The sequence below is a fragment of the Electrona antarctica genome, assembly GCF_951216825.1.
Source record: "Electrona antarctica genome assembly, chromosome: 8".
In the NCBI taxonomy this organism is placed as follows: domain Eukaryota; kingdom Metazoa; phylum Chordata; class Actinopteri; order Myctophiformes; family Myctophidae; genus Electrona; species Electrona antarctica.
This window is the reverse complement of record NC_136789.1, coordinates 35749305-35773843: the sequence shown is the minus strand read 5'-3', so window position 1 is coordinate 35773843 and position 24539 is coordinate 35749305. Positions and strand designations below refer to the sequence as shown.

General features: G+C 47.4%; 1 protein-coding gene across 2 annotated transcripts in view; it reads left to right on the top strand.

Moving 5' to 3' along the window:
* Positions 1-24539, top strand: part of mcm3ap (minichromosome maintenance complex component 3 associated protein) — a 67769-nt gene that overhangs the window by 37427 nt on the left and 5803 nt on the right. The window contains exons 23-36 of one of the 2 annotated variants that reach the window (XM_079507727.1): positions 1163-1276; positions 4524-4676; positions 7890-8087; positions 8985-9053; positions 9252-9386; positions 11113-11266; positions 13604-13865; positions 16316-16413; positions 17740-17970; positions 18745-18907; positions 20304-20606; positions 21516-21642; positions 22184-22372; positions 23506-23653. In XM_079507727.1, the coding sequence (XP_079363853.1) occupies positions 1163-1276; positions 4524-4676; positions 7890-8087; positions 8985-9053; positions 9252-9386; positions 11113-11266; positions 13604-13865; positions 16316-16413; positions 17740-17970; positions 18745-18907; positions 20304-20606; positions 21516-21642; positions 22184-22372; positions 23506-23653 (2344 nt within the window). Of the gene's footprint in view, positions 1-1162; positions 1277-4523; positions 4677-7889; positions 8088-8984; positions 9054-9251; positions 9387-11112; positions 11267-13603; positions 13866-16315; positions 16414-17739; positions 17971-18744; positions 18908-20303; positions 20607-21515; positions 21643-22183; positions 22439-23505; positions 23654-24539 lie in introns of both variants that reach the window. The other variant, XM_079507726.1, reaches the window with a different exon arrangement.

Genomic DNA, 24539 nt, shown 5'->3' with positions numbered 1-24539 from the left:
ACTATATATCTTTTATTTTATTTTATATATTTTTATTTATTTTTTTAAAAAAAGTCTAAAAAAATAAATAAAAAAAAAGTTTTTTTTTTTTTTTTTTTTTTTTTACCATGTTATAAAACACGAAAAACACGTCCTTGGCGCTCCAGGACATCATGAAAAAGAAGTTAAATAAGTCCTTGGCGATGGATGAGATAATAATATGAAGTACTTTAGAATGTATTCTTTCAACCTTTATTTATTTCGATTAGATTAGATTTATTAGATTAGATTTAGATTAGATTTAGATTGCATGTAGTCATAGCACTTCATAGTACATTATATAGATATTCCACTGTTACGTTAGCTTACCCATTTTTCATGATAACTACTTTTTATGTATGTGATTTATTGCCATGCTTTTTGTTCTTGCTTAATGTAAATCGCTCTGGATTAAGAGCGTCTGATAAATGCCTAAATTGTAAATTGTATTTTCTTGTGAATACATTGAGGGAAAGGCCTCATTTTCAATGATGCAGAGATTACAAAAGGCATAACCTTTGAAGAGCCAGTGCGCCGACGTTGTCGTTGCTTGTCATGGAAGTCTGCTTTAAAACGGTGTGGTCGTACTAGTGTCCTTTTGTGCTGATTCTGGACAACTGTGTGTCCGACCGACACGACACCGGCCACTGCACTCCCTGTGGGGGTGTTCATTGGAACGCCTGTGTGGAATTTGAAGTCGGTGTAGCGAACGGTTCTCGAGTTACGTGGATTACACACGTATGTACACACGTACAGAGACTTGGTGCATTTATAGATGGACTAGAGCACTGCACTACAGTAGTACTAGATAATAATTCTGATCATATTTATGTTACCAGACAGTGGCCTTGTGGTTAGAGTGTCCGCCCTGAAACTGGGAACTGGGAGGTCGGGGGTTCGATCCCCGGCCGGGTCATACCAAAGACTGTAAAAATGGGACCCAATGCCTCCCTGCTTGGCACTCAGCATCAAAGGGTTGGATTGGGGGGGTCAAATCTACTGATCAAATTATTCCCGAGCGCGGCACGGCTGCAGATCAACGCTCCTTGGCTGCAGCTCACTGCTCCAAGAGATGGGTAAAATGCGGAGAACAAGATTCACTGCGGTAACGTGTGTGACAAATCGTATGACTTTGACTTTACAGGAGGAGACAGGAGCGAGAGGTGCTGCTCAGCCACTACAGTGTGAGTCTGGCTACAGAACTCATCCAGGAGGTCGTAGGTCACAGCATCATGGAGACCGCTGCCCAGCAGATACGGTGAGTTTGACCTCTAGGTCAGAGCATCACAGGCTGTAGTAGCCGTTGACCTTTAGGCCCAGGTCACTCTCCCTCCAGCCTTATCTAAAACGTGTGGCAAATGATTCTATTAGGATTAGTTGGTACTAGTGGTACCTACCGGTCTACCGGACCACTGCCTACTTGCTGAGAACAGAGTCGACAGACTACAGCAGTGGTTCTGAGAACAGAGTCAACAGACTACTGGTTCTGAGAACAGAGTCAACAGACTAGTGGTTCTGAGAACAGAGTCAACAGACTAGTGGTTCTGAGAACAGAGTCAACAGACTAGTGGTTCTGAGAACAGAGTCAACAGACTACAGGAGTGGTTCTGAGAACAGAGTCAACAGACTAGTGGTTCTGAGAACAGAGTCGACAGACTAGTGGTTCTGAGAACAGAGTCGACAGACTAGTGGTTCTGAGAACAGAGTCAACAGACTACAGCAGTGGTTCTGAGAACAGAGTCAACAGACTACAGCAGTGGTTCTGAGAACAGAGTCAACAGACTACAGCAGTGGTTCTGAGAACAGAGTCAACAGACTAGTGGTTCTGAGAACAGAGTCGACAGACTAGTGGTTCTGAGAACAGAGTCGACAGACTAGTGGTTCTGAGAACAGAGTCAACAGACTACAGCAGTGGTTCTGAGAACAGAGTCAACAGACTACAGCAGTGGTTCTGAGAACAGAGTCGACAGACTAGTGGTTCTGAGAACAGAGTCAACAGACTAGTGGTTCTGAGAACAGAGTCAACAGACTACAGCTGTGGTTCTGAGAACAGAGTCAACAGACTAGTGGTTCTGAGAACAGAGTCAACAGACTAGTGGTTCTGAGAACAGAGTCAACAGACTAGTGGTTCTGAGAACAGAGTCAACAGACTAGTGGTTCTGAGAACAGAGTCAACAGACTAGTGGTTCTGAGAACAGAGTCAACAGACTAGTGGTTCTGAGAACAGAGTCAACAGACTAGTGGTTCTGAGAACAGAGTCAACAGACTAGTGGTTCTGAGAACAGAGTCAACAGACTAGTGGTTCTGAGAACAGAGTCAACAGACCAGTGGTTCTGAGAACAGAGTCAACAGACTACAGCAGTGGTTCTGAGAACAGAGTCAACAGACTAGTGGTTCTGAGAACAGAGTCAACAGACTACAGCAGTGTTTCTGAGAACAGAGTCAACAGACTAGTGGTTCTGAGAACAGAGTCAACAGACCTTTGACCTTTAGGCCCAGGTCACTCTCCCTCCAGCCTTATCTAAAACGTGTGGCAAATGATTCTATTAGGATTATGTGGTACTAGTGGTACCTACCGGTCTACCGGACCACTGCCTACTTGCTGAGAACAGAGTCAACAGACTAGTGGTTCTGAGAACAGAGTCAACAGACTAGTGGTTCTGAGAACAGAGTCAACAGACTAGTGGTTCTGAGAACAGAGTCGACAGACTAGTGGTTCTGAGAACAGAGTCAACAGACTAGTGGTTCTGAGAACAGAGTCAACAGACTAGTGGTTCTGAGAACAGAGTCGACAGACTAGTGGTTCTGAGAACAGAGTCAACAGACTACAGCAGTGGTTCTGAGAACAGAGTCAACAGACTAGTGGTTCTGAGAACAGAGTCAACAGACTAGTGGTTCTGAGAACAGAGTCAACAGACTAGTGGTTCTGAGAACAGAGTCGACAGACTAGTGGTTCTGAGAACAGAGTCAACAGACTACAGCAGTGGTTCTGAGAACAGAGTCAACAGACTAGTGGTTCTGAGAACAGAGTCAACAGACTAGTGGTTCTGAGAACAGAGTCAACAGACTAGTGGTTCTGAGAACAGAGTCGACAGACTAGTGGTTCTGAGAACAGAGTCAACAGACTACAGCAGTGGTTCTGAGAACAGAGTCAACAGACCAGTGGTTCTGAGAACAGAGTCAACAGACTACAGCAGTGGTTCTGAGAACAGAGTCGACAGACTAGTGGTTCTGAGAACAGAGTCAACAGACTAGTGGTTCTGAGAACAGAGTCAACAGACTAGTGGTTCTGAGAACAGAGTCAACAGACCAGTGGTTCTGAGAACAGAGTCAACAGACCAGTGGTTCTGAGAACAGAGTCAACAGACTAGTGGTTCTGAGAACAGAGTCAACAGACTACACCAGTGGTTCTGAGAACAGAGTCAACAGACTACAGCTGTGGTTCTGAGAACAGAGTCAACAGACTAGTGGTTCTGAGAACAGAGTCAACAGACTAGTGGTTCTGAGAACAGAGTCAACAGACTAGTGGTTCTGAGAACAGAGTCAACAGACCAGTGGTTCTGAGAACAGAGTCAACAGACCAGTGGTTCTGAGAACAGAGTCAACAGACTAGTGGTTCTGAGAACAGAGTCAACAGACTAGTGGTTCTGAGAACAGAGTCAACAGACTAGTGGTTCTGAGAACAGAGTCAACAGACTAGTGGTTCTGAGAACAGAGTCAACAGACTAGTGGTTCTGAGAACAGAGTCAACAGACTAGTGGTTCTGAGAACAGAGTCAACAGACTAGTGGTTCTGAGAACAGAGTCAACAGACTAGTGGTTCTGAGAACAGAGTCGACAGACTAGTGGTTCTGAGAACAGAGTCGACAGACTAGTGGTTCTGAGAACAGAGTCAACAGACTAGTGGTTCTGAGAACAGAGTCAACAGACTAGTGGTTCTGAGAACAGAGTCGACAGACTAGTGGTTCTGAGAACAGAGTCAACAGACTACAGCAGTGGTTCTGAGAACAGAGTCGACAGACTAGTGGTTCTGAGAACAGAGTCGACAGACTAGGGGTTCTGAGAACAGAGTCGACAGACTAGTGGTTCTGAGAACAGAGTCGACAGACTAGTGGTTCTGAGAACAGAGTCGACAGACTAGTGGTTCTTAGAACAGAGTCGACAGACTACAGCAGTGGTTCTGAGAACAGAGTCGACAGACTAGTGGTTCTGAGAACAGAGTCGACAGACTAGTGGTTCTGAGAACAGAGTCGACAGACTAGTGGTTCTGAGAACAGAGTCGACAGACTACAGCAGCGGTTCTCAAACCCTCACATTGACACTCATCGTGTGTGTGTGTGTGTGTGTGTGTGTGTGTGTGTGTGTGTGTGTGTGTGTGTGTGTGTGTGTGTGTGTGTGTGTGTGTGTGTGTGTGTGTGTGTGTGTGTGTGTGTGTGTGTGTGTGTGTGTGTGTGTGTGTGTGTGTGTGTGTGTGTGTGTGTGTGTGTGTGTGTGTGTGTTCCTCAGGGAGGCACAGGAGGAGAAGGAGGAGCTTATCTCTCGCTGCACCGAGGAGGAATGCTCCGTCCTATTGGAGGAGACGCTGGAGGCTGACGTCGCCCTATTGGTGGAAAACGTCCTGAGGGCGGAGCTGCAGCGCATCCGCAAGTACATCAAAAGGTACCCGCCCCTTAAAGAAAGGAGAAAAAAAATGTCTTGTTCGTTTCGTTTTTTACTAATGGGAACTAAGGCCCTTCAGGCTATGGGAACGCTGGGATCTCACTCTCACTGCAGCTGTGTGAGGCTTAGAGTAATACAAGGATAGAGAGGGGCATGGTGGCGCCCCCTAGGGGGCACGGTGGCACAGTTGGTAGTGCTGTCGCCTCACAGCTAGAAGGTCCTGGGTTCGATTCCCGCTGAGGACGATGTGGGTGATGGCGGCGTGTTTCCTCCTCCGCGTCATCAGTGCCCCGAGGCGGGGTTGGCGAAAGGGCCTTTCTGTGTGGAGTTTGCATGTTCTCCCCGTGTCCCCTAGGGTAGGTACCCTCACATGTTCTCCCCGTGTCCCCTAGGGTAGGTACCCTCACATATTCTCCCCGTGTCCCCTAGGGTAGGTACCCTCACATGTTCTCCCCGTGTCCCCTAGGGTAGGTACCCTCACATGTTCTCCCCGTGTCCCCTAGGGTAGGTACCCTCACATGTTCTCCCCGTGTCCCCTAGGGTAGGTACCCTCACATGTTCTCCCCGTGTCCCCTAGGGTAGGTACCCTCACATGTTCTCCCCGTGTCCCCTAGGGTAGGTACCCTCACATGTTCTCCCCGTGTCCCCTAGGGTAGGTACCCTCACATGTTCTCCCCGTGTCCCCTAGGGTAGGTACCCTCACATGTTCTCCCCGTGTCCCCTAGGGTAGGTACCCTCACTTGTTCTCCCCGTGTCCCCTAGGGTAGGTACCCTCACATGTTCTCCCCGTGTCCCCTAGGGTAGGTACCCTCACATGTTCTCCCCGTGTCCCCTAGGGTAGGTACCCTCACATGTTCTCCCCGTGTCCCCTAGGGTAGGTACCCTCACATGTTCTCCCCGTGTCCCCTAGGGTAGGTACCCTCACTTGTTCTCCCCGTGTCCCCTAGGGTAGGTACCCTCACATGTTCTCCCCGTGTCCCCTAGGGTAGGTACCCTCACATGTTCTCCCCGTGTCCCCTAGGGTAGGTACCCTCACATGTTCTCCCCGTGTCCCCTAGGGTAGGTACCCTCACTTGTTCTCCCCGTGTCCCCTAGGGTAGGTACCCTCACATGTTCTCCCCGTGTCCCCTAGGGTAGGTACCCTCACATGTTCTCCCCGTGTCCCCTAGGGTAGGTACCCTCACATGTTCTCCCCGTGTCCCCTAGGGTAGGTGCCCTCACATGTTCTCCCCGTGTCCCCTAGGGTAGGTACCCTCACATGTTCTCCCCGTGTCCCCTAGGGTAAGTACCCTCACATGTTCTCCCCGTGTCCCCTAGGGTAGGTGCCCTCACATGTTCTCCCCGTGTCCCCTAGGGTAGGTACCCTCACAAAAAACATGCAGTAATCCTGGTCTCTAAACTGCCTCCCCCTGGCCAGCCGGGGCGCCTGATGGAGGGGAAAGGAACTGGTTGGAATAACGTGTTCCTTCCACGGGCTACGTCCAACCAGGGAAACTCCCCCCTGTCAGGTGTAAAGGAGCAACTTGGACACTCAGGCATGAAGGAAGCATGAGTTCAAGTCCGTTGCTCTCCCCATGTCCCCCATATATGGAGACTAGGTTGGCGGAGGGTGTGTAGAGCCCAGGATCACATTAGATAATTGGCACAGGGGTGAAAAATGGGTTACAAAATTGTGGGATAAAAAAACAAAAAAAACAAAAAAAAATGATATAGACCGAACCGGATTAATCCGATCGAGTGTGTTAATCTCAGATGGTTGGATGTGTTAATTCCAGGTGGTTGGATGTTTAAAGTGGTTGGATGTGTTAATTCCAGATGGTTGGATGTTTAACATGGTTGGATGTGTTCATTCCAGATGGTTAGATGTTTAACATGGTTGGATGTGTTAATCCCAGATGGTTGGATGTTTAACATGGTTGGATGTGTTAATTCCAGATGGTTGGATGTTTAACATGGTTGGATGTGTTCATTCCAGATGGTTGGATGTTTAACATGGTTGGATGTGTTAATTCCAGGTGGTTGGATGTTTAACATGGTTGGATGTGTTAATTCCAGATGGTTGGATGTTTAACATGGTTGGATGTGTTAATTCCAGGTGGTTGGATGTTTAAAGTGGTTGGATGTGTTAATTCCAGGTGGTTGGATGTTTAACATGGTTGGATGTGTTAATTCCAGGTGGTTGGATGTTTAACATGGTTGGATGTGTTAATTCCAGATGGTTGGATGTTTAACATGGTTGGATGTGTTAATTCCAGGTGGTTGGATGTTTAACATGGTTGGATGTGTTCATTCCAGATGGTTGGATGTTTAAAGTGGTTGGATGTGTTAATTCCAGGTGGTTGGATGTTTAAAGTGGTTGGATGTGTTAATTCCAGGTGGTTGGATGTTTAAAGTGGTTGGATGTGTTAATTCCAGGTGGTTGGATGTTTCAAGTGGTTGGATGTTTTAATTCCAGGTGGTTGGATGTTTAAAGTGGTTGGATGTGTTAATTCCAGGTGGTTGGATGTTTAAAGTGGTTGGATGTGTTAATTCCAGGTGGTTGGATGTTTAAAGTGGTTGGATGTTTTAATTCCAGGTGGTTGGATGTTTAACATGGTTGGATGTGTTAATTCCAGGTGGTTGGATGTTTAAAGTGGTTGGATGTGTTAATTCCAGATGGTTGGATGTTTAACATGGTTGGATGTGTTAATTCCAGATGGTTGGATGTTTAACATGGTTGGATGTGTTAATTCCAGATGGTTGGATGTTTAACATGGTTGGATGTGTTAATTCCAGGTGGTTGGATGTTTAACATGGTTGGATGTGTTAATTCCAGGTGGTTGGATGTTTAACATGGTTGGATGTGTTAATTCCAGGTGGTTGGATGTTTAAAGTGGTTGGATGTGTTATTCCAGGTGGTTGGATGTTTAACATGGTTGGATGTGTTAATTCCAGGTGGTTGGATGTTTAACATGGTTGGATGTGTTAATTCCAGATGGTTGGATGTTTAACATGGTTGGATGTGTTAATTCCAGATGGTTGGATGTGTAACATGGTTGGATGTGTTAATTCCAGATGGTTGGATGTTTAACATGGTTGGATGTGTTAATTCCAGATGGTTGGATGTTTAACATGGTTGGATGTGTTAATTCCAGATGGTTGGATGTTTAAAGTGGTTGGATGTGTTAATTCCAGGTGGTTGGATGTTTAAAGTGGTTGGATGTGTTATTCCAGGTGGTTGGATGTGGTGGCGGTCCGCCGTCAGCTAAAGAGACAGATGCGCGGCTTCCCCGCGGCCCCCTGCTGCGTGGACCCCCGCTTCAAGCTGAAGGCGCTGACCCCCAGCGCCCCCCAGAGGCCCTGCCTGGAACAGCTGGCACGGGGTGTGGTCAACCTGGGCAACGCTGGCACCGTCACCTTCTCCAGCACCAGGTAATTATCACTGTGACTTTAACACTCTCACCTTCCCCAGCACCAGGTCATTATCACCGTCACCTTAAGGGCTCGCTATGTAACTTATTTTTCTGTGAATAATTTTTTTTTTTGTCCAATCTGTATGATGGAACATGTTAATACGATGTCAGTTACCGGTAGGGTTGTCCAATCTGTATGATGGAACATGTTAATACGATGTCACTTACCGGTAGGGTTGTCCAATCTGTATGATGGAACATGTTAATACGATGTCACTTACCGGTGGGGTTGTCCAATCTGTATGATGGAACATGTTAATACGATGTCACTTACCGGTAGGGTTGTCCAATCTGTATGATGGAACATGTTAATACGATGTCACTTACCGGTAGGGTTGTCCCCATTTGGACCTTTGGAGATTCAATTCATGTCCTGAGCAGCAGGGTTACCCCGAGCAGCAGGGTTACCCCGAGCAGCAGGGTTACCCTGTAACCCTGCTGCTCAGGGTAACCCTGCTGCTCGGGGTTACCCCGAGCAGCAGGGTAAAGCAGCAGGGTTACCCCGAGCAGCAGGGTAAAGCAGCAGGGTTACCCCGAGCAGCAGGGTTACCCCGAGCAGCAGGGTTACCCCGAGCATGCTGCTCGGGGTAACCCCGAGCAGCAGGGTTACTCTGAGCAGCAGGGTTGCCCTGAGCAGCAGGCAGGCTCCTGTCAGAGTACAAAACAAAACTTTCAGTGCTAGCATTTATTGAAAAATTAGGATCTAATTCACGCCAGCATTTGAGCTCTTATTTTGAAAAGCCACAGTTAAAGTCTAACGGATGCTTACAGATATTATCCCTTACAGATATTATCCCTTACAGATATTATCCCTTACATAATACGTAATCCAGTCTTTAATCATTGTTTCCTCCAGGTTTGACCAGATGAGACAGGAGGCCGTGCATCAGATGAGGGTGCAGTATTACTTCCAACAGCTGTTGAAGTAAGTAACTGAACCAATGGCTACCATTTACATTGCGCACACACACACACGCGCACACACACACACACACACACACACACGCGCGCGCACACGCACACGCACACGCACACGCACGCACGCACGCGCGCGCGCGCGCGCGCGCGCGCGCGCGCGCGCGCACGCACGCACACACTCTCTTACTTATCCTATGTTCTTCAGTGAGAGGGTATGGAGACCACTGGATCTTCCAGCGCTGGTGATGGAGAACCTTCCCAACCCACCTGACAGGATCTACTGGAAGACCACCCTGCTGCTGCCTGGAGACCACGATGGACACACCAGCCTGGAGGACAGGTCAGAATATCATCTAACCTTCTAGGACGTGTGGAGCGTTGTCCAGGGTGTTTTAGAGAAGGGAGAAGAGTCTGGGACGTGTGGAGCGTTGTCCAGGGTGTTTTAGAGAAGGGAGAAGAGTCTGGGACGTGTGGAGCGTTGTCCAGGGTGTTTTAGAGAAGGGAGAAGAGTCTAGGACGTGTGGAGCGGTGTCCAGGGTGTTTTAGAGAAGGGAGAAGAGTCTAGGACGTGTGGAGCGTTGTCCAGGGTGTTTTAGAGAAGGGAGAAGAGTCTAGGACGTGAGGAGCGTGGTCCAGGGTGTTTTAGAGAAGGGAGAAGAGTCTAGGACGCATGGAGCGTTGTCCAGGGTGTTTTAGAGAAGGGAGAAGAGTCTAGGACGTGTGGAGCGTTGTCCAGGGTGTTTTAGAGAAGGGAGAAGAGTCTAGGACGTGAGGAGCGTTGTCCAGGGTGTTTTAGAGAAGGGAGAAGAGTCTAGGACGTGAGGAGCGTTGTCCAGGGTGTTTTAGAGAAGGGAGAAGAGTCTGGGACGTGTGGAGCGTTGTCCAGGGTGTTCTAGAGAAGGGAGATGAGTCTAGGACGTGAGTAGCGTTGTCCAGGGTGTTTTAGAGAAGGGAGAAGAGTCTAGGACGTGAGGAGCTTTGTCCAGGATGTTTTAGAGAAGGGAGAAGAGTCTAGGACGTGAGGAGCGTTGTCCAGGGTGTTTTAGAGAAGGGAGAAGAGTCTGGGACGTGTGGAGCGTTGTCCAGGGTGTTTTAGAGAAGGGAGAAGAGTCTAGGACGTGAGGAGTGTTGTCCAGGGTGTTTTAGAGAAGGGAGAAGCAGGCATTGACATTAAGGGTTGGAGTTTAAGGTTTGGAGTCAGGTGGAGTTTGCTTTTAGGTTTCCAGACTGGGCAAGTGCTCGCTTGAGAGGGGACGCAACCGTCTATAAACACAACACAGATATCTGTCTAAACACCTGAACGTGACCAGAGTTCGGTCTTCTATAAACACAACACAGATATCTGTCTGAACACCTGAACGTGTCCAGAGCTCTGTCTTCTATAAACACAACACAGATATCTGTCTGAACACCTGAACGTGTCCAGAGCTCTGTCTTCTATAAACACAACACAGATATCTGTCTAAACACCTGAACGTGACCAGAGCTCTGTCTTCTATAAACACAACACAGATATCTGTCTGAACACCTGAACGTGTCCAGAGCTCTGTCTTCTATAAACACAACACAGATATCTGTCTAAACACCTGAACGTGACCAGACCTCTGTCTTCTATAAACACAACACAGATATCTGTCTAAACACCTGAACGTGTCCAGACCTCTGTCTTCTATAAACACAACACAGATATCTGTCTAAACACCTGAACGTGACCAGACCTCTGTCTTCTATAAACACAACACAGATATCTGTCTAAACACCTGAACGTGTCCAGAGAGCTCTGTCTGCTGGTCTGTGGAATGTAAAATAAGAGCACTGTTTACCTGTGCTGTTTTCACTGTTGCTACACTTAAAAATATATAAAATAGCAAGCGTGAAACCATAGTCATGTTTCATAGCTAAGTAGTCCTCCAGGTATTTGGCAGAACATTTTAATTTGAAGAGACATGAGAGGCTTCAGTGAGCAATGCATGCTGGGAAGGCATGTTCCTTCTTTCTCCTTTTTTCCTCATCATAATCGTGTTCATGGCGATGTTAACAACGCTACTTCCTGTCCTATGTCGTAGGATCCTCTCTGATTGGCTGGAGGTGAAGCTGGGCGGAGACAAGAGGTCAGAGGTTACAGAGAAGCGACCGGACGGTGCGCTGCAGACGCTCTACGTCAGCAACACACTCCACCACGACGCACAGCGCACACACACCGTGCACGTCAGCATCAAGGTACACACACACACACACACCGTGCACGTCAGCATCAAGGTACACACACACACACACACCGTGCACGTCAGCATCAAGGTACACACACACACACACACCGTGCACGTCAGCATCAAGGTACACACACACACACACACACACACACACAGTAGGCTCAAGGTGCACACAGACACACACACATCAGCATTAAGGCTTGAAGCAGAGAATGTTTATCATTTGTAATTGCGTATTTTCCTATTGTTCATTAATATATTCCCTATTGTGCTACGTTTTTTTCCAATGTAAATATCCTAAACAACGGGGTGGTATTATAAATATCCTAAACAACAGGGTGGTATTATAAATATCCTAAACAACAGGGTGGTATTATAAATATCCTAAACAACGGGGTGGTATTATAAATATCCTAAACAACGGGGTGGTATTATAAATATCCTAAACAACAGGGTGGTATTATAAATATCCTAAACAACGGGGTGGTATTATAAATATCCTAAACAACGGGGTGGTATTATAAATATCCTAAACAACGGGGTGGTATTATAAATATCCTAAACAACGGGGTGGTATTATAAATATCCTAAACAACGGGGTGGTATTATAAATATCCTAAACAACAGGGTGGTATTATAAATACCCTAAACAACGGGGTGGTATTATAAATACCCTAAACAACGGGGTGGTATTATAAATATCCTAAACAACGGGGTGGTATTATAAATATCCTAAACAACGGGGTGGTATTATAAATATCCTAAACAACGGGGTGGTATTATAAATACCCTAAACAACGGGGTGGTATTATAAATATCCTAAACAACGGGGTGGTATTATAAATACCCTAAACAACGGGGTGGTATTATAAATATCCTAAACAACGGGGTGGTATTATAAATATCCTAAACAACAGGGTGGTATTATAAATATCCTAAACAACGGGGTGGTATTATAAATATCCTAAACAACGGGGTGGTATTATAAATATCCTAAACAACGGGGTGGTATTATAAATATCCTAAACAACGGGGTGGTATTATACATATCCTAAACAACAGGGTGGTATTATACATATCCTAAACAACGGGGTGGTATTATACATATCCTAAACAACGGGGTGGTATTATAAATATCCTAAACAACGGGGTGGTATTATAAATACCCTAAACAACGGGGTGGTATTATAAATACCCTAAACAACGGGGTGGTATTATAAATATCCTAAACAACGGGGTGGTATTATAAATATCCTATACAACGGGGTGGTATCATAATCAGGGACTAGAGACTATTTGACATTCAATTTCCACAAATGAGTCTTGAAAAATGGGGGTCGTCTTATAATCCGAGTCGTCTTGTATTCGGGACAATACGGTTTTCCTGGAGTACTGTTTCTTATTGCAAACTAAGCGTTGTGAGCTTGTAGATGGGCTGTTGTCACAACATGTATCTGTGGACCAGAGTAGTCGAGAACCACCACCTTCAAAGCACTTCTTTCGGTGAGTGAGTAACCATCCATCTTCAACCGCTTATCCGTAGTCGGGTCGCGGGGGCAACAGCTCCACCAGAGAGCTCCAGACATCCCTCTCCAGAGCAACATTAGTGACTTCCTCCTGGGGGATCCCGAGACGTTCCAAGGCCAGTGAGTCGATGTGTTTCCTCCAACTGCGCCTTGGTCTGCCCCGGGGTCTCCTCCCAGTGGGACGTGATCCTTGGTCTGCCCCGGGGTCTCCTCCCAGTGGGACGTGATCCTTGGTCTGCCCCGGGGTCTCCTCCCAGTGGGACGTGATCCTTGGTCTGCCCCGGGGTCTCCTCCCAGTGGGACGTGATCCTTGGTCTGCCCCGGGGTCTCCTCCCAGTGGGACGTGATCCTTGGTCTGCCCCGGGGTCTCCTCCCAGTGGGACGTGGTCCTTGGTCTGCCCCGGGGTCTCCTCCCAGTGGGACATGCCTCGAGGACCTCCCTAGGGAGACGCCCGAGAGGCATCCTAACCAGATGCATCGAGGACCTCCCTAGGGAGACGCCCGAGAGGCATCCTAACCAGATGCCTCGATGACCTCCCTAGGGAGACGCCCGAGAGGCATCCTAACCAGATGCCTCCAGGACCTCCCTAGGGAGGCGCCCGAGAGGCATCCTAACCAGATGCCCGAACCACCTAAGCTGGCTCCTTTCCAGGCGAAGGAGCAGCGGTTCTACTCGGAGTCTCTCTCATGTGACTGAACTTCTCACCCTATCTCTAAGGGAGATGCCCGCCACCCGGCGGAGAGAACTCATTTCGACCGCTTGTATTTGCGACCTTATTCTTGTGAGTGAGTAACGACATCTCTCCCCGGCGTTGCAGGTGTCCCGTGGGCCTCTGAGCGAGGACAGCCTGCTGAAGGCTGAAGAGGGCCTGGACCTCCAGGGGACCGGCAGCCTGGTGCTGCTGCTCCCTGCCCAGGCCGGGGCCTCGTGGGCAGGCCAGGAGGACGGAGACGTGTCCCTCCTCTCGGCTCTGCTCCAGCTCAGACAACTGCAGCAGGTCAGCAGCTGGCACTGCCCTCTGCCCCTGGTGGTCCTGGTGCCCGGAGGGCGTGCTGCCCACGCAACACAGCTGGAAGAAGGTATACTGTGTGTGTGTGTGTGCGTGTGCGTGTGCGTGCGACTGTCGAGCCGATTCTACTCTGTGGCTCCGAGACATGGTCACTTTCAAAGAAATTAGAGAAACGGTTGGATGGCACTTACACCCGCCTTCTAATGAGAGCAGCAGAATCTGTCTTGGAAGAGCAATGAGCCTTACAATTTACAATGTAGGCATTTAGCAGACGCTCTTAATCCAGAGCGATTTACACTAAGCAAGAACAACAATCATGGCAATACATCACATACATAAAAAGTAGTATTCAAGAAACATGCGTAAGCTAGGAACGTAACAATGGAATCTCTATATAATGAAACTATACATATAAACTATACTATACTTATAAAGTGCTATGACTACATAGACTAATGTAGACCTTCAGACATGACACAGCCCCACTGCTACAGAGCTGACAATGAGGTTATATCTTCCCTTCTTCTCTGGAGTCCTGCCTCAGGGCGGACCAGAGGTAGAAAGCTGTCGTTCCCTGATGTCATCGCTAGGGACACAGGCATCAGTAAGCAGGAACTGGGGATGGCAATGAAGGACCGGGAGGTCTGGCGTGGCATGATGATTATAATGGAACGCAGTAGCGCAGCCATTTAAATGGCGGTAACCATAACGGCGTTAGTGAATAGGAAATGGTAACTACGTTATTAGTTGCCACAAAAAGCAACGCCCTAGTCCCAACACTGACCTATTTAAATTACTCCACTACAGTTTAGGGCATTAACCAAACGTGATTTTTGATAGTCGACACGAATACCATCAAAATCGGTTTATAATCGATTAGTCGGCGGTAAAATATGATATTTTTTTCCATCCAATCAAGCATTAAAACATTGTGTTCTGAAACGGCCAGCGCGAGTGAAGGATTAACTGCAAAACAGAGGTGGTGAATGCAGGCCGAGTGGAATAGTAAGAGAGTGGCGACACGCTTTGATCTCACCACAAAGCGGGGTGCTATGGGCTATAGTTCCAAACATTGGAACTATCCCATTGAGATAGAATGAGCACTTCCGCATTCCATTGTTACAATGGGAGTCAACGCTAGTGTCGCCACTCTCTTACTAGATTACGCTGAATGCCGCTCTGATTGGCCGAAATTCACAACAGCTGTTAAAAGTCAAGTCAAAGTTGCAAGTCCACAATGACTCACGGATGGACGCGCTGTGAGCTTGTAGATCTGCTATTTTTGATGCGCAAGACCTTTCTACGGCGCAGCATAGCATGTTACGTTGTTGAAAATGTTTGTTCAGTTGGATGATGCAATGTTTTTCATACACCCTAAATGTTCAACAACAAGTTACAACCACAGTTCCTTTGGTTTTTAGAAGCTACAAGCTAGGAGGAGGTTATGATTACATACTAGGCTTGCTAGCTAGCAGGCTTACCAGGCTATGAATCAGATGATCAACTACTTCACGACTATTATAACTATGATCGCGCGGCATGGCTTTGTTTTTAATAATGCCGCACGCCTGCACTTTTGTTGGATAAGCATGAAGAAAGATGAAAAATAAACATGAAATCACGGCAAGAGCTACTGTAGTTTGACTGTCACCAAACTGGATATTATTGGGCAGAGTGAGGAGGGACAGGCTGCTATACTACTGTACCGGACGAAACGACGACACGTCTCCAATCTAACTTGTTGAACAAACTACAGTAGTAAACTCACCAATAGTAAAAGTATTTACACACTGTAGTTGTCCCCATTGAGCGTATGAGGCATATGCTTTTTGAAAATCTGTCTTAAATGCTGCCAGTGCCACCGCCGCCCACCGCACCTACACGAGTGACGGTGACGGCAAAACCCACGTACAGTCGGCTTGTATATGATATGAAAACAATCAGCCAGGAAGGGATTAGTACTTAAGTTGGAGAACTACCAACAAAACAACAGAGCTCACAGCTGCATGTCTGCTGTAAAAATAAAAAAAAATCATAAAAAATATTAAAAATAATATTAACGATTACTCGATTTTTGATTTACAGTGTCGACTACCGTTTTGCTAGTCGAATAGTCGACTAATCGATTTTTATGTTAATGCCCTACAGTTATTTGAGAACTTTAGTTACTTTATAGATTTGTAAAAGTTTGAGGGTCCATTGGAGTTGAGAGGTTTTGTCCAATGTGGTTTTTTTACTCCTTTCCATTGGTTCAATATTTTCGAAACACACAGACATAAAGGGTGTTCAATAGCATGTATGGAAACAAATGGAGTTATGAGGTTTCCTCTGGACAGCAACGATGTATACATAACATAAACTGTGTTATATTGTAACGTAATAAGGTGTTATATTGTATAATAATAACATAGATGTAACGTAATAAGATGTTATATTGTATAATATGTATACATACATAACATAAACTGTGTTATATTGTATAATATGTATACATAGATGTAATGTTTCTTTCCTCCACAGCTCTGATGCTGGACTCTCTGGTGGGGGAGGGGCTGCTGTCTGAATACACACTGATCTACATCCCTGAGATGACCTCTGACCTGCAGGGATCTGAACAGGTCACACACACACACACACACACACACACACACACACACACACACACACACACACACACAGTTGTCAAGGATCATAAGCAAGCTAAGACATAATATCTGTACAATCAAACTATGAGTACACTAGGGATGTCCCGATGCACTTTTTTCGGGATGTCCCGATTCAGTATCGGGACATCTCTAGTATACACTATAGAATGCTATGTCTACATAAAAGGCTATCTAAATTACATACGTTTAGCCTTTGCATACTTTTACGTCTGTAAGGTCACCGAGACTATGGACACATTGTTTGTCACTAAAAACGCCGGGACAACGCTCCACACGTCCCAAACTCCTCTCCCTTCTGGCTCCAAAACTATGGAATGAACTTCCCATTGCAGTCAGAACTGCAGCCTCACTCCCAACCTTCCACCGTAGTCTGAAAACCCACCTCTTCAGACTCCATCTTATGTAGACTTATAGCATGTTTATGTAGACACAGCACTATAAAGAGTACATGCATAGTTCCATTATAAAGATATTCTATTATTACGTTCTCAGCTTGCGTATGACTTATGATAACTACTTTGTATGTATTGCCGTGCTTTTGTTCTTGCTTAATGTAAGTCGCTCTGGATTAAGAGTCTGCTAAATGCCTAAATTGTTTGGTGTTAATGACTGTCACATACAGTAACATAATATGCTCTTCCTCCAGGTGAGACAGGCCATGTCGTGGCTGCTGTGTCGCTCCCCTCCCTCCCTCCGTGTCATAATAACCTGTTGTTTCCTCCAGGTGAAGCAGGCCATGGCGTGGCTGCTGTGTCGCTCCCCTCCCTCCCTCCCTCCGTGTCATAATAACATGTTCTTTCCTCCAGGTGAAGCAGGCCATGGCGTGGCTGCTGTGTCGCTCCCCTCCCTCCCTCCGTGTCATAATAACATATTGTTTCCTCCAGGTGAAGCAGGCCATGTCGTGGCTGCTGTGTCGCTCCCCTCCCTCCCTCCGTGTCATAATAACCTGTTGTTTCCTCCAGGTGAAGCAGGCCATGTTGTGGCTGCTGTGTCGCTCCCCTCCCTCCCTCCGTGTCATAATAACATGTTGTTTCCTCCAGGTGAAGCAGGCCATGGCGTGGCTGCTGTGTCGCTCCCCTCCCTCCCTCCCTCCGTGTCATAATAACCTGTTGTTTCCTCCAGGTGAGACAGGCCATGGCGTGGCTGCTGTGTCGCTCCCCTCCCTCCCTCCGTGTCATAATAACATGTTGTTTCCTCCAGGTGAAGCAGGCCATGGCGTGGCTGCTGTGTCGCTCCCCTCCCTCCCTCCGTGTCATAATAACATGTTCTTTCCTCCAGGTGAAGCAGGCCATGGCGTGGCTGCTGTGTCGCTCCCCTCCCTCCGTCCACATGTCCAGCCAGACTCTGGTCCAGCTGGTGGAGAGCGCTCTGACCAGAGAGTTCACGTCCAGGCTGTGCGTCCACCACGCGGAGCGTCGCAGCTCCGCTCTGGGCCCGGAGGCCCCGGGGCCAGTCATAGGCCTCTACAACGCCGTGCTGGGCCACCTGGCCCAGGTGGTCAGCTCACAGGTAAGGGTGTAAACGACGACACACTGCATCTGGAACGGCGTCATCAAACTAACCGGTTAAAGGGGGCACAGTTGGTGGTGCTGTCGCCTCACAGCTAGAAGGTCCTGGGTTCGATTCCCACTCGGGACGCTGCGGGCGCTGGCGGCGTGTTTCCTCCTCTGCGTCGTCAGTGCCCGTACCCGAGGCGGGGTTGTCGAAAGGGCCTTTCTGTGTGGAGTTTGCATGTTCTCCCCGTGTCCCCTAGGGTAGATACCCTCACATCTTAAACATGTAGCTAGGTGTAATGTTAGAGACCACAGAAGACATGTAAATATGAAATAAATGCTTAAACATGTAGCTAGGTGTAATGTTAGAGTCCACAGAAGACATGTAAATATGAAATAAATGCTTCAACATGTAGCTAGGTGTAACGTTAGAGTCCACAGAAGACATGTAAATATGAAATAAATGCTTAAACATGTAGCTAGGTGTAATGTTAGAGTCCACAGAAGACATGTAAATATGAAATAAATGCTTCAACATGTAGCTAGGTGTAACGTTAGAGTCCACAGAAGTGAACCTTTCAAGCCTGTTTTCTCAAGTCGCTGTTTCTCTGCAAGACATTACTCTATAAGCCATATCTCCAAAACTGGTGGGTCAAACTGAACAACCAATATGTCAATTTGAAGCTATGATTCCCTGCTTCCATATGACGTGAAACAACAAAATCCAATGACAGCTCCCTCAGTCAAATCTGGTCACAATGAATTGATAATTGCCCTCCCTGCTCTGCAGGCCCTGGCCAGCCTCTCGTGGCCCCCGGGGGAGTTCTACGAGGCCGAGCCCAGACACCTGCTGCCTCACCTGGGGTGGAACTCTGAGCCCCATCTGGCCTGGCTGCGTCGGACCCTGCTCAGCCTGCAGGTCCCAGCCTGGACCCCGGAGCCCGCCCACCACGGTCAGTGAGGACACGTTTATTCATTTATACTAGTACCGATACCAGCAGTCCAGCACGTTATGTTTTTGTTGAGTAAACCACTTATTTGAACCCGCCCCCCCCCCTTACTCCAATTTAATGTAACTGTAAATGGTAAATGGTGCATTTATATAGCGCCTTTATCCAAGGCGCTTTACATAGATTGTGCATTACATTCACCCATTCATACACCGATTGCGGCGGAAACCATGCAAGGCACCAACCAGCACATCGGGAGCAATTTGGGGTTCTTGCCCAAGGACACTTCGACATGTAGACAGGAGGAGGAGCCGGGATTCGAACCGCCGACCCATGGATCATTGGACGACCTGCTTTACCTCCTGAGCCACAGTCGCCCGCCTTGAGAGCGTGAAATGAAACCAAATGGACCCGTACGGGTCCATTGGGTTTCATTTGACTTAATTTACAAGAAGTCGACACAGTTAGAGATTGTAGAGGAATTGTTGGGGGGACCGAGGAGGGGACTGAGGAGACCTGACAATTCCGATGTCAGGTTTAAATGGGTTATAATAACATGTTATAATAACATGTTGTGTTGTGTTCCAGCCTCCTGGTCAGAGCTGTGTGGGTCCATCTACCAGTACTGTTATAATAACATGTTATAATAACATGTTGTGTTCCAGCCTCCTGGTCAGAGCTGTGTGGGTCCATCTACCAGTACTGTTATAATAACATGTTATAATAACATGTTGCGTTGTGTTCCAGCCTCCTGGTCAGAGCTGTGTGGGTCCATCTACCAGTACTGTTATAATAACATGTTATAATAACATGTTGTGTTCCAGCCTCCTGGTCAGAGCTGTGTGGGTCCATCTACCAGTACTGTTATAATAACATGTTATAATAACATGTTGTGTTCCAGCCTCCTGGTCAGAGCTGTGTGGGTCCATCTACCAGTACTGTTATAATAACATGTTATAATAACATGTTATAATAACATGTTGTGTTGTGTTCCAGCCTCCTGGTCAGAGCTGTGTGGGTCCATCTACCAGTACTGTTATAATAACATGTTATAATAACATGTTATAATAACATGTTGTGTTGTGTTCCAGCCTCCTGGTCAGAGCTGTGTGGGTCCATCTACCAGTACTGTTATAATAACATGTTATAATAACATGTTGTGTTCCAGCCTCCTGGTCAGAGCTGTGTGGGTCCATCTACCAGTACTGTTATAATAACATGTTATAATAACATGTTGTGTTCCAGCCTCCTGGTCAGAGCTGTGTGGGTCCATCTACCAGTACTGTTATAATAACATGTTATAATAACATGTTGTGTTCCAGCCTCCTGGTCAGAGCTGTGTGGGTCCATCTACCAGTACTGTTATAATAACATGTTATAATAACATGTTGTGTTCCAGCCTCCTGGTCAGAGCTGTGTGGGTCCATCTACCAGTACTGCTCCCTGATCCCGGCCTCTCGCCACAGAGCTCCTCTCCTCATGTCCAGACTGGACCACCTGCTGCACAGCGTCAGCATGCGGGGCTCCCACGGGGCCCCAGGGACCCCGCGGACCCCCCGGGCCCCCCGGGGAGCAGCAGCGGGGCCCCCAGGAGGAGCAGAGGGCCCCGCGTACCAACACGTCCCCTGGGACGACATTGTGCTGCTCTGCATCGACCACAAGATGAAAGACTGGCCCCCCGCCGGGCCCCCAGTCTGTGAAGGTCTGTCTGTCTGTCTGTCTGTCTGTCTGTCTGTGAAAAAGGTTAGTCGACGTCATACTTTTAGTCTAGTCAACCAAATCAACAGTGTTTCAGAGTAGGGCTAGGATCGAGCTGTGAAGACGAGGACGTAACCTTATTCTGTACAACTTTGCATGTTTTGTACGATCAATTGAGCATGTGACGTCACGTAGGGCATTAAGCAACTAGTCCATTATTCAACTAGTCGACTAGTAAACCCACTAGTCAACCTTGTTGGTACTAGTTGATAAGAAGAACAAAAAATCCTGATTTTGTAGGCCTCAAGATCAGGTAGATTATAGTTATAGTCACCAATGTACACAGTTTTTAAATGTACAAATATTTATTTCCCAAAAAAAAAAATATATATATATATATATTTATTTTTTTTATTTTACATAATAGGTAGTTAATACTTTCAGCGCCATTGCCGTTGATTAATGGCAATTGCGCTTTTATAGTGCATTCGATGGATCGAGCCATAATGCTACTTACGTTAGCCGGTTAGCTAGCTATGTTGTTAGCACAGCACTGGGTCGTCCATCTTAGATCGTCGTCGCCATAATAATCCATTCTATCCGTTTCTTTCAATCGCCTGTATTCCTTGTCCCAGATGGCATTTTTGGTCAAAACAGCGTTTCTTTGACGGCACAGAGCCGACGATGTGGAGCTCTCAGGAGCTCCACGGGCCGGACCCGTGGAGAGCTTATTGTGTGTGTGTGTGTGTGTGTGTGTGTGTGTGTGTGTGTGTGTGTGTGTGTGTGTGTGTGTGTGTGTGTGTGTGTGTGTGTGTGTGTGTGTGTGTGTGTGTGTGTGTGTGTGTGTGTGTGTGTGTGTGTGTGTGTGTGTGTGTGTGTGTGTGTGTGTGTGTGTGTGTGTGTGTGTGTGCAGGGTCAGTCACTGAGGACGGGGAGGTGTTGGTGTATTTCCTCGCGGAGACACTAGGGGGCTTCGAGCCCCCTGAGGAGTGGTCCGACGCTGTGAGACGCACACACACACTGAGACAGCAGAGAGACAGGTACGCATACACACACACTGAGACAGCAGAGAGACAGGTACGCACACACACACACTGAGACAGCAGAGAGACAGGTACGCACACACACACACACACTGAGACAGCAGAGAGACAGGTACACACACACACACACTGAGACAGCAGAGAGACAGGTACACACACACACACACTGAGACAGCAGAGAGACAGGTACGCACACACACACACTGAGACAGCAGAGAGACAGGTACACACACACACACACTGAGACAGCAGAGAGACAGGTACACACACACACACACTGAGACAGCAGAGAGACAGGTACACACACACTCACACACACACTGAGACAGCAGAGAGACAGGTACACACACACACACACTGAGACAGCAGAGAGACAGATACACACACACTCACACACACACTGAGACAGCAGAGAGACAGGTACACACACACACACACTGAGACAGCAGAATTTCTGCGTACAGCCTGCATGTGTTTAACATTGAACTGTGTGTGTGTGTGTGTGTGTGTGTGTGTGTGTCCTTGTCCTTGTCCTCAGTGGTGCCCCCCCCACCACCTCCACACCCTTCAGATCACAGCTGTTCTGGCGGAGCCGCTCGGACCCTGAGGGGCCCCCGGGGGCCCCCCCTCCCCCCCCTCTGGACGTCACACACACCCCCAGCGCCCTGGAGCTGTTACCCCAACGAGTGTTACACAGTCTGGAGGAAGAGAGCGCTCTGAGCCACCGGTACGCACACACACACACACACGAGTGTTACACAGTCTGGAGGAGGAGAGCGCTCGTGAGCCACCGGTACGCACACACACACACACACACACACACACACACACACACACGGGTGTTACACAGTCTGGAGGAGGAGAGCGCTCTGAGCCACCGGTACGCACACACACACGCACGCACGCACACACACACACACACATGCAATACCTCCACCGACCACCAGGTGAAAACCTATGGATTAAGTACATTTAGGACTGAGGCCGATAAAAAAAAAAAAAAAAAAAAAAAAAAAGTATTCTAAATCCTAAAACTTGAAACCCTGTTTCTGTGTCAGTGGTTGTGAAAGGGTTACAACCCTGTTTCTGTGTCAGTGGTTGTGAAAGGGTTAAAACCCTGTTTCTGTGTCAGTGGTTCTGAAAGGGTTAAAACCCTGTTTCTGTGTCAGTGGTTGTGAAAGGGTTAAAACCCTGTTTCTGTGTCAGCGGTTCTGAAAGGGTTAAAACCCTGTTTCTGTGTCAGTGGTGCTCAACCTTTATCATGTCAAGGACCCCCAGAATTACCTGTATTTGGCCGCGGACCCCCACCTCAAAATATGTTGTTCCAGGGACCCCCCTCCCCCCCCCCCCAGAAGCAAAGATTTGAGTTAAAAATCACACCTGTGTGAACTGAGTGGTGCAACTCCCCTCTCCCCCTGCCTCTCTCTCTCTCTCTCTCTCTCTCTCTCTCTCTCTCTCTGTAATTAGCAGGCAACAGTGCAACACTATCTCTCTCTCTCTGTTTCTGGCACAACAGCGCCACTTTTGCCCCTACTGGTACTCTACACATTGGGACATAGTCCGTCCCATAGCCCAGAGGGACATTGCTGTTCCTTGGAGTGGTTGCACCACTCAAACGTTCGCTCTGAAAAAAATATATTGTATTCCAAGATTTGCGCCACATTTGCACGATTATTTTTTTTTTTGCAGATCTACAAGCTCATAGTGCGGCACTCGGTGCCGCACTATGAGCTTGTAGATCTGCTGTTTTTTGCAAATTGCTCAAGTATAACCTAATGCTTAAAACACAAAGGGGTTCCCGTCCTGAATGGTACAGTTTGATACCAACAGTAATTGTGTCTGTTCGTCTCATTGGTGCAGGAGCACAGAGCAGCTCCGTGATTGGCTGAACGCAGACCCTGCGGAGCACCTGGCCACGCCCCTCTTCATGCCCTCCTCCACCCTGCTGGCCCCGCCCACCTGGACGCTGCCAACAACGCAGCACAGCGCCACCAACAGGCCTGCCTGGGTAAGACACCGTCCTCCGTTTGGCCTCGGGCGTTGATGTTGAAACCTAGATTCCTGTGTTGGATTTTGTCAACTAAAACGAAAAAATGTTCGTCGACTACCTTTTTTTTTTCACTGACGAAACTAAATTAAAACTAAGCTATGAAGACTAGAACCCATTTAGGCCTGACGTCGAAATTTAAAATTCTGAAAGAATATATATTCAAAGATCTGTGCCGCATTTTCACGATTTAAAAAAAAATAGCAGACCTACAAGCTCGTAGCGCGCCACTCGGTGGCGCGCTACGAGCTTGTAGGTCTGCTATTTTTCAATAGCTAAAGTATAACATGATGCTTAGTTAAAACACCCAAAGGGGTTCCCGCCCAGAATGGGCTAAGACAAAATATACCGACAATTTCGTCAACAAATAAAAACTAGACTAAAATGTCAGGAAGGGACTAGTGGACAGGAGATCCAGTATAAGACATTATACACTTGGTTGCATGCTGAAAATAGCAGATCTACAAGCAGATCTTTCAATGTACATTGAAACAATATCTATGAATTATAATGATGAACACGTGAAACTGTGTGATAGCCTGTTGTTTAGACTGCTATCCTAAATTACTACGTTTTAACCTTGTGGTCCAGAAAAACAATCACACCTGTGTGAAGTGAGGGGCGCTAATATATTAAAGTCTAACTCATGTCGATTAGGTGATGTAATGGTGATGTAAAAACAAACGGTGCCAACACAAACATTACATTATCTTTAGTGTTAATGGCATTTAATGTTTGTTATGGGACAAGAGTACATTTTCCCATTGAACTAAAAACAAACAGGGAAAAACAAGCCGGATTAACAAGAAATGACCAAAGGCGTGTGTGTGTGTGGGGGGGGGGGGGG